The sequence below is a fragment of the Centruroides vittatus genome, unplaced genomic scaffold, assembly GCF_030686945.1.
Source record: "Centruroides vittatus isolate TY-2023 unplaced genomic scaffold, ASM3068694v2 contig_1381, whole genome shotgun sequence".
Classification (NCBI taxonomy): Eukaryota; Metazoa; Arthropoda; class Arachnida; order Scorpiones; family Buthidae; genus Centruroides; species Centruroides vittatus.
The window spans coordinates 65,509-80,344 of NW_027120867.1; the positions used below are offsets into that span (position 1 = coordinate 65,509).

The following is a 14,836-nucleotide window of genomic DNA, read 5'->3' on the forward strand; positions in this document are numbered from 1 at the left end:
GAAACTATTCTTGTAGCGAAGAATAGCAGTATGTAGCTGTAGCGAATACAGCTATTTCTAACTAGTGTTAGAAGAAAAATAGAATTCTCTCTCTCTCTTGTTAGCATGCAGAAAAAAAGTACATTATTTCTTTTTTCTTCGAATGACCTTACATTCTTAAAAGATTTTGTGGTTATTATGTAGAAAAAAACTGCCTCGGTATCTCTCGTGCAAATGACAAGAGATGAGTCAATACTTAACGAGTTGTGATAATCGTTTTATTCAGTCAAAGAGGAAGTGTGACCTTTGACATAAGCCACAGATTCCGTTTTGGATGACGAAACTGTAAGCTTATTCTATCATAAAAATATGCGCGCCAAGTGACTTTTTCACTCAAATATCCGTTATAAATGCCATTTTTATACATTTTAATAATTAAAAATAAGCAATTTCGATTTTTAACGAAAAAATAAAAGAAATTTTATAACCGCAATCGTCGCCATTTTGTACAAATTAATTCGTTTTAACGAGACGACGTAGGCGAATCTGCGGAAAATGCTCGGTATTATGTTATAAAATATCCTTTTGTAATTAGTTTCGTTAACTAAATTTACAAATATATTGTCTCTGTTTGGAATTTAATCCAACCGTACTAAATATATTGAATTACTGTAGCTTCGTAATCCAACAATTATGTTGTGCAATTAGTTATAAGCTAATCTCTCGACTGTAACTAGTCGATTCGAAATGGTCACTTCTGCATTTCGTACTCTATTCTACAGCAAAATCTACCCACTTTAAATATGCTCTTTATGAAATTAATAGCCTAAGTAATAATTTCTCTCGGATATTATACACTAATTTATTATTTATAGAATTTGTTTTAATTTTTTCCACTAATTGCATTCTACCAATACGAAAGAATTGTTCCGAAGTTAAGACCTAACATTACAATTAATAATGGCAATACTGTAAATATTATGTAGTACAGTATGTAATATTTACAGGGGAATGGAAGATATCGCTGTATTATATATGGTAGACTATTATAGATAATGTTTAGTACTGTATTGTTATAAACACTTATAAGACAATAGAAAGCATTGGTATGTTGCTTAACTGTATACAACAGAAGTCATCGATGCGATATAGATCGAGTAATTAAAGACGATGATCGATCGATGCGATATGCACGATTTAATAGAAGATATTGATGCGATATATGCTATAATAGAAGGCTATTGTACCGTAAAATGGATTATATTTGTTAAAATATAAGATATTGATGTGACATTTTCATTATTGGATAGATATTGAAGCGATCCGTAACGAAAAATGCCGAAGTGATGCGTATATATAGTAGGCTACAGTGAAAATATCGAAGAGGTATGCGAGGAAATTGCTGTTTTTTGTTTATAACTGCAAATCTTATTTTCTGTAAGATATAATTCTGGTAGTTTATTTCTCATCATATTAAATTGAACATTATTTTTATAACGTTTTTATGTTGCGAAAGTATTTTTATAAAAAGAATCTTTGATTACGTATCGCATTACTTTTTTAAATCTTTTTTTTCTGAAGAAAATATCGAATAAAAATATAAAAATACTTTACTTTCAAATAAAAAGTATAGCGGAGATTTGAATATTTTCATTACTAATAAATTCATACAAATTTTAACTAAGATATGCTTAATAATCAATCAGAAAAAATTTATTTTTATAAATTTATATAAGTGGAATGTACAATCATTTACGAATTTCATCAATTTACAGTTACCCGAGAAAGCTTACAGATAGACACACAAACAGACACAGAACAAAGAATAGAACGAACAAAAGAAATATTGCTCGCTTTCGAAGCTATACATTTTTTTTTTTTTTTTAGTTCACAAGATATTTGCCCAACAGACAAACAAACGTACGAACAAAACGAATACACAAAGCTTTACGAACGTTAAACATTTCAATAGTTTCGTTTGTCTTCAAATTTATTATTTTTAAAGATTTAAAGACCAAATTCTGGATTCGGATCGATCGGATAAAACACGGTCGAGTGACTTTAAACGATGGCAATTCATTTTGACATCCGAAAAAACGGAAACATCTTTATCTCGTCATCCATCAAAAAGAAGTATAAATTTAGCGAATAAAGTAAAAAAAAGAGAGGGAAATACACGATAAAATATTAATAAACGCGATCATCGCATAAACGAATCTTTATTTAATCCCCGATCTGACGTACAGACACACTAACGTGCCAAAAATTGATAACGTGACGTTTTCCTGATGGAAGAGAAGATAACAAAATTCGTTTCTCGGATGAATGAATGCGAGTGTTGCTTTTCTCACCGCTCGTCTACGAAAAGATTAAGACTTTTTCTTCCTTCACGCGAGATTCACGAGGGATGCAATTTTTGAAATAAATAAATAACGGTTGAATTATACACAATTAAAACTTTGAAATTCTTTTCTTCTCGGTAAATTACAAATAGGAATTAACAATAGAAAAATAAAGTATTGTTAAAGCATCTATTGTCGATTTGACGCTTTAGGTTTTTTACATCGCTAGAATTTCTGTATATTATAAAATACCTATTTCTAAATATCAATAGGTATTTTATAATATACAGAAATTCTTCTTTCCTAGTAATTTTACTTGTAAATTCTACAAGACGAAGATAAATGCCAAATGGTAATATCATCTGATAATTTCCTTCTACAAAGAAAAAACAGATACTAAACTCGATTAATTAAAAATAAACTTGTAAAAAATACATTTTTATTTATTGGAATTTTATTAAAATTGTATTCCTCTTACAATAATTATAATTAAATGAAATATTTTCCTCCGAAAATACTTTAAAAAAAGTATTAATAATAATAAATAAGTTATTCGATGATAACTTATTTAATCATTTTTTTTAAATTTCTTCTGATTATAAAAATATTCATACTTTTCCATTATTATTTTTTTTAATTTAAAAAAAATATGATAGATTAACTGACGTATTTTTGAGGTAAGAAGTACGTCAGTTAATCTATCGGTTTTAAATACAATACGGCGCACCCCTAAATAACGCCACCCTCGCAAAGCGCCAACGAATAGGCTTCGATTTAGCGCCGAACAATGGTGGCGCTAAATCGAAGTCTGACTGTAATAATTTTCTATGGTTTTAAATAACTTCAATAATCCTATAAGATGCGAGACTCTTAAATGCTTAAGATACATTTTGCCTATCTCTCGTTCGTCTTTTACCTATATTTGTTCCCGAAATTCATGAATACAGATTAAAAATTCTGTAAATTCTCTGATGCAGAAATGACAATAGTGAATTCTTTTCGGAATGATTCTGTGAGAGAAGAACTTTTATTTCTTTAATCTAAGAAACTCGATTAAAAGTTAAACAAAAGTTGAACAATTTCAATAATCTCGTTTAAATCAGGCGCATTCATTTACTTCTTTAGTCTAGAAGACACGAATGGCCTCCCTAATTTTCGCAAGAAAACATTAACCGGCTTACGATTGCATTCTTATTTCGTAGAGAAGCGTTAAATGTTACGTTTCCAGACAGTTTCATTCAAAATTATTAAAATCCTCTAAGGAAATATACTGCACTTCCACCGACAAATGTAGATATAAATAGTAAAGCCAGCTCGATAACGAAAATTTTCGCTGCGAGAAAGTTAAATGCGCGATATAAAGTTTTACTCGGTCTACATTAAATTATTCATTAGAATAACCACAGAATAATTCGTATTTATTCCGAATGAAGCGCTCGTTTGTTCATCGCGTGTAGAAAAACTATTAAAACTTTTTAACATTAAAAACAAAAAAAACCACACACACACATACACACCACCCGAGTTAATAATTGTTTTTTACTTCGTAATACCCTCTAATAAAGAATAATAATTAAAAAAAATAAAAAAATACGTAATTCCTCGGAACTGCCAGGAGATCGCGACCCACCGGTTGATAAATGACGATTTATATGACACATCGAATTTCGCGATTTAAAAATTTAATTACTTTATAAATTTATTAATTATTATTTCACGGTATAGTATAATGCCTTCTAATCTAGATTTTATTTTATTTACTAGCTATTTATTCCGGTTTCGCCAAGTATTTTTGATTGATGATTTTGTAGTAAACCATTCAACTTTTCAAACACCGTCGAGCTTCTACGAGAGTTACGATCTCGAAATTAATATTCGAGTTTTCTTCTTATCGTAGGAAATTAATCATTCCGGTGCATTAACTGATAATTTATACTTTTAAAAGCTTTCGACTTAAATTCTCGCCGAAAAATTCAGACAACCATCCACGTATTATACTTTTAAATTTAATAAACTATTTAAGCGTAAAAAAACAGCTTCGCAAATTATTGCCGACATTTTTAATTTTAAAAATAAATAAATATTTTACACGTTTTTCAATTATATATTCAACCGGGCACGAGCATTTATTTAAAATAGCGTATATTTCTTCCGAAGTAATCGCGTTAAATTTGGTAATATGCAAATTGTAGCGGAAGAGAAAAATAAAATCATTAGATTTATTACATAATGTATATATACTTTTTTAAATAAAAATAAGACTTAAATCTGTTCTTATCTAAATTGTTCCGGGTAAAAAGATGGATGAGTCGAAGAGGGATTCGGGGTATTCTTTTCGAATCCCTGTTTTTCATCATTAAAATTCAAATCTCGGAGAAAGAAGCAGATAACGAAAGGAAAAAAAAAAACAATTATTTATTTTTATCCTTTATCTGCATATTTTCTCTAAAGTAATAATTTAACACTCGTATTGGACCAGCTTCTGGAATATCGAATAGTTATCACTGCTCTTTTTTTTTGTTCTGTTCTAATTTACCACGCTTCTTAATTAAAACGACAGAACTTATAATTTAACGTTGAAAACTACAAAAAACGAATCTTTAACAATACTTGGGGCTTATAAATTTTACTTTTTTTTTTCCTTCATTTTCGACCTTTTTAAATATACCCATTATGGGTTTGGCCGGGACCACAATGCGGAACGAGTCCACGAAAATTTTCTAAGATTTTTCGCCCGCTCGGATTCGATCCCGGACTCTCCCGAGAAACGGTGTGTCGCCGTTGCCGGCTATTAATTTTAATAATTCTTTACATTTATTGCCTAGCAAAAATTGATAATAATTTTACAAGCTCTTATCCCTCCGAAAAAGATAATAAAAATCCTTCAAAATTTAGAATATTTCGTAAATTTCGATAACGTATATCGAATTCTTGCATATACTCGTATATATTACTTAGAATGCCGGATTGTCGAGAAGATTATCCTAACGCTCCGGAGGATCCGAGATCGAATCCGAGCGAGCAACCGTAGGATTTTTCGGGATGGTCCGTACCTCCCACGGGACGGGAAGTCAAAATTGAAAATATATAACGCGGTATATCCCGCTATATGTAATAACAGGGGGAATAAGATCCGTTAATATGTTTAAAATAAATATTTTCGAACTTATTATTATTATTATTTTGGAGTTTTGTCGCGGCACTTAGATCCCGAGGTTTGATTTTTGTAGCGAAGTCCCGGTTGTTGCAATTCCGAAAAATGTTTGCCAGGATGGAACGTGTTTGCCTACAAGTTTTTCAATTACGTGTCAAATCCTTCTAAAGCCGAAGGAATGACTCTGGGCAACTGATAACTCCCAAAAAAATAGGTACACGTTTGTATATTTTTATCAGTATATAATTCACTTTCCGCCGATATATAGAAATAAGCCGACAAAATAGTGTATTTTTATATCTAACTCGTAGAATATTCTATTAGTCGGGTTTTATATTAATATTTATCAACTGGCAGCTCGCGAACGATCCTCTGATACATTCCTTCGATAAAGTCGCTAAGTAAAAGGAAAAGAGATGGAAGAGTTTCGAGTGAAATTTATAATTAATGACGTTTTAATGGAAGAATCGTAACATATTTATATCTTAATTATTTTAAATAAAAAAAAACAGTAAAAAATACATTTATTTGCATTAGAATTTTAAAAATAATGCTAATGCCGCGATAATTCGGCACTCCTCAACCGGTATCTCGCGAACCATTTAAAGCACAATAGTACAATGAGAGTATGTTATACAAAAAAGAAAAAAAGAAAACAGGTTGAAAAGTCGTGAATGAAATTATAATTAATGACTTTTTAGTGGAATAAATCATTAAATATTTAGACCTTAATTATACACACAACTGTTTTTTTGTTGTAATTTAAGAATAATTTATTCTGTTCGACTTATAATAAAACATAATAAAGTTCGGATTTAGATTAATTATTTAAAATAATAATAAAATATAAATCAGGAATATTTAAAAATTGATATTCTTTCGTTCATATTTTAAAAAAATAAAATAAAATAAAATTTAAGTTTATTCAAATAGTCAAATGGCCGAATTACATTTAAATTTAATGCGCTCGTTCCTAGACGATCAAATGCGATTCTCTAGAATTAAAAATAAAATAAATTAAAATCATTACCGAAAGAGCTTTTAGTCAAAATTTTATACACGATTATTTTCTTTTAAATTTCGAAATTCTAACCGTTAAACAACTCGATGCGCTGTCAAATTAATTACTCGGCCATACCTGTTCTTTTTTTTTCTTAACTTTAACATATTTTTTAACACATCTAAAACATTTCGTACTAATTTTATTTTATTTTTTTAATCGAGAAATAAATTTCCAACAAGCTAAAACTCGTGTTTATCTAACCGAAATTAGCCAGAAATTTTTTCATTTTAATAAAACTCGGTTGATTAGCGAGTATTTTTTTTTTAAAAAAAGTAAATAAAGAATTTATTATTAAAATATTAACGTATTGTTTTAACACACCGGGCATTTTTTGGCCGAATATATTATAAAAATTTCATTTTATTTTCTGTTACAAAAGCATAAATTTTATTATTTTTTTATAAAGATATTATCGCTATATATTTTGATATATTGTAAAATCAATTTTGTTTTTTCTCTTCTTTTTTTCACACCTTTTTTTGAAATTCCCGTTAAGTGACAAATGTTTATATAACGAAAAAGCTTTTACTTATTGTTTACAACAACGTACGTTTAATGCTAGAATTTATATATATAACATCATATATTTGAAATTCTACACACGAAAATTGTTTAGAGAGTGAATTTTATTTTTGATTTTTTTTAAATTTAAAAAAAAATTGCTGTATTTTCTGCACTTTGCTAAAAGAAAGAAATGAAAACAAGCAATCGCTACATCGATTCGATTTTTGTTCTATTTCCTTTAAGGATCCGTTTACGTAATATTAAAGCCGTTACTTTTTAAATTTTATATTCTAAAAAAAGGAAAATAGGCCTACTTTTTACTAAAAATTTAAATTATAAATATATATAAATATTTTTTAAATTATAACGATTTATCCCTTGTAATTAACTGGCAAATTTAACTTCCCGAAAAAGAAATCTTGTATCAATTATATTGATTTTTCTTTTAAATAGGTAATTTTTAACTCGAAAATTTATCACAAATATGTAAAATGTTTTTATTTTAAATATATTTAAGTGTTTTTTTTTTATTTTTTCCACCTAGAAACACGCTTTTTTCGGGTTAATTTCGTCGAAATCTTTGTTTTAACGTTCGACGTTTCTCGTGGAAGTGTTCAAAAATAACATTGCCAACTATATTAAATTGACTTTAAATCTAATTGAAAGCATAAATATTTGCTATCCAATTTCGGACTGTAGTCGATTTACTTCATTCTTCTAGTAATTGCCGAGAAAATCGGATGAGAAACGACTCTGATAGACAGAGACGTTACCGAAAACAATTTAAAAAACGTTTGAATTATGGCATAATTTCCCTTCTATTTTCCATTATTTACTTTCAAAGAAATAAGCAATTTCTTACTTTTAAAATTATTAATTCTAAACATAAAAAAAAAAAAATTCGAACAAACACTGCGAGTAATTTCATTTATATGCGAATTCAAAATATTAATCTGTGTAAATTTTATTTTTTTCGGAAATAATACGCGTTATAATTCAAAAATATTGATTGTTAACTTAATAAAAACAGTATCATTTCCTTTGTTAAAGAAGAAATTCTTCGTCTTGTTTACGAGAAACCGTACAAAAACAATTACAAGGATAATGGAACTATAAGCATCGGATGTCGAGGAAACGTTATCGGAATGACATCCTAACAGGTGGTGAACTTAACTTATATTCCGCTAAATCGAATTACTATAAGAAATATATTTAAATCGCGGGATTTTATCCGAAAATAAAGATGCTCGGGAGTTTCGTATTTTTGTATACGGTAAGTGTATACAAACACCGATAACAATTGAGTTTGGGCACATCTTCCGTTAATTGTTCATTTCATTAAAAATTTCTAATTTTATTCTTAATTTTTTCTCCATTTTCAGATTTTCATTAACATTTAAACGAAGCAGTTTTCTCTTCAATTTTCTCCCTTCTCACTCGTCAAAATGGCTGCCTTGTTTTACTTAACTTACACGCAGATAATATCTGCCTATAATTAGACAACACTTTTTTCGTTTTTTAAAACTGTGGGAACGTTCTGACTCACGAATATACTCGAGCCAATAAACAGGTTTAGTTATCTCTAGTTAAACTCGATTAATCAACCCTTCGGGGTCGTCTTACTAATGGCGAATGTAGGGTAAGAGTTTTATGAATCTACACTTATATATTACTACTAAAGACGTAGATGTGCGTGACCCATTTTTAAAAATAGAAACTTAAATAACTCTTTAATATTCTATTATATAATCGAGTCTGGGGTTAAACACGAAGAGAAATGAAATCCATAAATTTAACATAAAAATTTGATTATTGAATTTCTCTCCTTCTTTCTCTAAAATAGAATTTTAAACATTCCTTTTTATCCCATTTATTATTTATAGTTTTCGCTCGATAAACTGCTAAACTAAACTATCCTCCGTTGGGCATATTTTAAGGATACACCATTTAAAACCTAAATGTAGTTCGTGATAAGGCTTTACTTCTAATATTTTCCTAACCTAATCACGTGTTAGGAGTGCATTCCTGGAACGAAACACGTGACCGAACGGTATTTTCCTTTTTTTTTTTTTTTTTAATGGCAGTCGATCATACACGTGAGCTTCTAGAAAATCTTCAATTTATTGAAGATGCTCTAGAAGCTCGCGCGTATGATTGACAATTTTCGAAGCGATATTCTTAAGTGTATCTTCGCATTTTTGACAAATTATCCCATTATTTAGACAGAATAAAGTATAGAAATCTGTCACATTTAGAAGTAAAATTTTATTTAAAATTTGACTTTTCGTTTAAAAATCCAGCCATATCGAGTGTATTTTCATGTGAAATATTTATATTGTAACTAGGATAAATTAAGGATTAAACATAGATTTATCCTATTTAGAATTATAACTTAAAATGAATTATAACACTTTAGTAACCAAAAACTTTCGTAAATAGCTTTAAAATTGATTATTTAATTGAGTTTCTCGGCATTAATGTACCAATTAAGTGTACCCATCTTCATCCTCTATCTAATTCAAAATTGAAACCTGTTAAAACATTAATATTTTTGGATTATCACCATCAAATACGAAGCGCGAAGTTTGGCCCATATTTTAACAAATTTAAGCAAAATTTTGATAGATTTATTACAGAAGGAGTCGCAGAGATGAAAGCAATGTATTGAGCATTAATCATCCTTCCGCTCGGTAGCCGAACTGAAATATAAAAGGGGGGAGAAACGACTGTCTTAAATGCATATTCATTCGTCATTTATTAATATCAAGTGGAAACCCGATATTTGCGTTACGTACTTTAAATTTCTAGTCGAATTGCCATTTGAAATGCAAATGTCTTCAAGATAAGAAGTAAACGAACCCACGAGATGATCCGAGAAATAATCGTCATTAATTCCATCGTTAAGATAATTAATTAATTATAGAACAAATCAACAGAAATTTAAATATATTTCATTCGATAAAATGCAAATTCTTGTTTTTATTATTTATTTTTATTTAAGAAATTAAAGAAGTTATCTTCATCTTCTCTTTTTTTCCTCTCTCTATTCGAAAAGGCTTCTCTAAATGTAGTTTAATGTGTAAACAAACTAATAATTTATTAAATGACAGAGAAAAAGTGTATAAAAGCATTTTTATTAAATAAAACTATAATTTTTTCCGATATAAATGTCATAAATGATATATTTGTAACGTAAAATTAATATTTCGTTTGATAATTATATTTAGATAAATGTAAAAGTTGTGTTGTAAATCACTTTTTCTCGTTTAAGATTAAAATTAATTATTCATTAAATTTACTACTGGTATGCCTTAACGCTATCCGTTGTGAAGGACGAACGTTGAAAAGTAAAAATTATTAATAAAAACCGATTAAAATTTTGATTTTGAAAGTTGCATACAAATTCTGGAAATTCCGTGAAAAACTAATTGCTTTTTCTAGCATTTTTCTCGCTCGACGAGTTCGTGTATATCGAAAGCGGAGAAAGGAATCCATTAAGAATATCAACGCGTTATTTATTACATTTCACTGGCGAATTTTCGGACGATATTATCTTTAAATCAAGAAATATCTTTAAATTATACCATCGAAAACTCTTCAACTTTTCATTGGGTCGAACGTTGAAAAATTACTCACTTTCGAGCGTAAGAAGTTGGGCGTATAAATTGATCGATTTAATGACTTCCACACGCTAAATTTAAATTAATCATAATGGAAATAAGTTTAAAAATATGAATTTCTTTAAAAGATAAAATAATTTTCAGAAATAAATGCCTTTTAATTCGAATGAATTTAGAAATGGTTCGATAATATGATAAACGTTTAAAGTAATGAGAGTGGATAGTTTACATTTTAAAAGGCGATTTTACAGGAAACAAAATCAATTTTCCATCTAAGAAAATCGCATTTTAATAGGTAAAAGGGCTATTCTTTCAAACAATAAAAAGGAGATTAAGAAACAATCGCATTTATACATATTAAAGCCGCTGGTTAAATCGTTAATGTAAACGATTCGTTCCAAGAAAAATGATCCATTCTCGAAAGATCGTTGGCATTTAGACGGAAATTACGATATTAATTTCGTAATCCGAATAAATTCTCTCTTATTAAACGTGTTTAAAAGCATTTTGACATTCTATAAATTCTTCCGAAGTCCCTCCGTGTATCGTAAAGAAAAAAGTTTTATTAGAAATGAACATTCCTAAGGATCCTAACATTCTTACTTCCTAATTATGTAGTTCTCGAGTCTAGCATCGTCATCATCTTAGTAATTGCATAAAGGAAAATATTGATTTTTACCTAAATACACTCGGTATCTTCTAAGTAAAATTTCAATTATTTCCAATAAAACATATAATTAAATGTTTAAAAAGTACATTTACCTCTAAAGAAAAAAAATGTCAGTAGAAATAAAACTTTACGGAAAATAAATCATCAAAGGCAAAGATATGATGATGATGATGATAATATAAAAAGTGTTTATTTGAGGGAAACATTTTATAGTTTTTTTATATCAAAATATTTCAATAAAACTTAAAAAAAACACTTATTTAGTTTGGCATTTTATGTTCTAATACTTGTTTTTTTATTGCTAGAAATATTGTTTAAGAGAAAGCCTCGAGAGAATTTTGTGTTAGGGTCAAAGTTTCATCGTTCTTAGAAAAATCAAATAAAGTGTTTCAAGTTTTCATTCGGATCATAAAAAGCAAAGGATCCATCTTTCAATTTTTTTCCTTTTTTTCACCCTCTTTCTTTGACGCTTGTCTAATAGACTCATCAAGTTCAGCTGTTCCAGTTGAGATAATTGAGGTAGTGTCTACTTTCTTTGATACACCAAAAAAACAAGATAATGCTTCTATTTTTGAAGCGATCGAAATGTATCTTAAAAATAATATTCTAAACATCGACCGTATACAAAAAAATTCATTTAAATTAATAGAAATAAGCCGCACTCGAATATATCTACTCATTAGTAAATGAACTTACCTACACAACTGTAACCATCTTCTGATAGATTGTATCCGTCTCTACACGAGCACTCGTAGGTTCCATCGTGCAGATCGTAACAGAAGTGTTGACACGGACTCTCTTCTCCGCAATGACCTGCCAAAGATTAGGAAAATATCAAAATTGACCCTCGGTAATGGTTAATTAATCAATAAGGTGTATAGGGGTGATCGGGAATTACGGTTACTATAGCACGTGATACGAATTACCCAATTATCATCGACTGAGAATTGCTTCGGGTGCGGGGGGTCAAAGTTGAGTAACTTTGTATCGATTTATATAATGCTTCGCTAACAAAACGTGTACGAGTGGTGCAATTCTATGCTCCGTATGCTATTCGTAGCTATTTTAGCCGTCGGCTATTTGCACACTATATCGAGGAATTCGATAAATAGATCCTTGTAAGAGGTGCCAGCTTGACTGACTTGTCTTTACAGTTTATTCAATACCTCAACAATTTTCCAATTCTATTTCTCGACTCAAAATCGATTTCTGTACTTAGACATTTGCGTCATTTTCCTCTAAATAAACTTTCTTCCACTCGTGACTGTTATTCAATTTCGAGAAAAAATGGTTTATATCTTCTAAACGACATAATTTTCGATCAAAATTCCTTTCCATAATATTAAAATCAATTGATTTATGTACCTGACATCTATAAAAACGGATTAAATAAAGAAAACCACTGTAAAAAATTTCATAATCCCTTACAAATTTCTTCTTTTTTATTAAAGTAATCCTTATTCGAAGTAATTTATTATAAATAATATATATTTAATGATTAAAAATTAAAAAAAGTAGACATTTTGATCGATCTGCAAAACGTTTCACGTTTTCGGGCATATAATTGAAACCTTCCAAAAAGACAAAATATATTCCCAAAAGTCGGGCCAAAATCTCGATTTACGCATTGCTCCGATGATGAATAAGATATTTAGTACAAAAAATAACGTAAAATATATTTTACAAAATTTTTATATGAACGACTTTAACCTTCAAAAAAATGTTAAGCAAGGAGGCCTTACACTACACGAAAGAAAAGCTGCTAACTGAAAGAAAAATAAGCTAGAAAGCGCAAAATTTTTTTATAATATGACTTATTTTTATGTCGATATAATCATTTTTGGAATGACTCAACTTCCTCTAATACTTTTTACAGTTATAACTTCAGTATAGATTACTTAATGCTCCTTCGCCTCCACAACATATAATTTTTTTTTGGACGAATTTCGTGAAATTTTAAATATTTACGATATTATAAGAAATATCTTACTCTTAAAATACTTCGAGGCATTTTATTGTAATCTCTATCACGTAATATCTTACATTATTTAAAGTCGATAAATATGGAATCAATCGGTTGGGAGAATATTCCTGCGAAACTAAATCTGTCGTCTCGAGAATTTTAGAATTTTAAGATCGATTGCATTCGAGAATCAAATTTCGATAATGTGCTCGAATTTTATATAAAGAAACTCATTGTAAATAACTGCTTAATGTTATCCGGATAAATGATTAAAAACTTTTGCTGGAAATTGGATCTTCCTCCTCCTCCTATTTGTCATTTTTCGTCTTTCTAATTACCTCTTATCGTAGAATTTTTTTGAAGGATCTTCTTAAAATTACGTTTTTATCCCCCCTTGCTTTTGAATGAACTCGATATTTTATAGAAATTATAAGAAGATTACGTGTTTCCATCTTAAGAAAGTCATCTTAAGAATAGTACGATCTTCTACTTCGAGAAGTTTATGGGCTTCCATCTTAAGAATGGTACGATCTTCTATTTTAAGAAGGTTATGAGCTTAAATCTTAAGAAAGTTAAGAATTTAAGAAGATGTGCATCCATCTTAAGACGTTTCTATCTTTAGAATGTCTCTTAAGAAGATTATTATAATCTTCATTCTTAAGAAGATTATGAGCCTCCAGCTTAAAAAGGTTATGAGCTTCGGTTTGAGCGGGTTATGAGCTTCGATCCTAAGAAGATTATGAGCTCCCGTCTTAAGAAGGTTATGAGCTAGCTTAAGAAGATTATAAGGTTATACCTTAAGACGTTGTATGTTTTTTCCATTTGTTATAAAATTATACAATACTGTGTCTTAAAAATGATCTTATAAAAATTAAATACGTATATAATGTGTCATTTATTTACTGATATTGTCCAGCATTGAAAGTCAAACAATGTCGAGAACAATTAAATATATTGTATCTCGAGTACCGTTATAAATAGATTTCCGCTAAAGAAAAAAGAGAGAGAGAGAGAACAATTGCATTAATTCCAGTTTATTTATTGTCAAAATGTTGTTAATCTGATTAGAATTTGTTGTAAATCAATTCAGGATTGTTAAATCTCATAATTCATTTATGAAACGCAGAGAGGAAGTTAAATATTTTGAAACATTTCGATCAAACATCGTATAAGAGTCTTTTGTGAAAGTCGCTATTTAAACTATTAATTAATCACGATTAAAATGTTTAAATTTAAAATAATCACGGCATTTAATTTAATTCGAAAATTTAATTAAGGATAATTATTATCCTCTTTCCTCCGCTTATTTTCATAAATTCTATGTTAATGCTACGCTTCAAATCTGATCTTTAATCTATGAAAGAAATCCTCCAGATGCTCGTTTATTTTTATTTTCTAAGAAAACTTCAATAATTTGCTCTTTAAGGGAAATAAAATGAAAATAAATGAATGCCTCTTGTAATGAACAAATTCTTATTAATGGCAGCGAGAGTTAAACCATAAAGATTTAATAAAATTTATTTATTTTCTAGAATTTTACT

General features: G+C 28.9%; 1 protein-coding gene across 1 annotated transcript in view; it reads right to left on the bottom strand.

Moving 5' to 3' along the window:
• LOC136990899 (pikachurin-like) overlaps positions 1-14,836 on the bottom strand; it is a 53,863-nt gene that overhangs the window by 19,198 nt on the left and 19,829 nt on the right. The window contains 1 exon segment of the mRNA XM_067289349.1: positions 12,029-12,145. Coding sequence (XP_067145450.1) covers positions 12,029-12,145 — 117 coding nt within the window.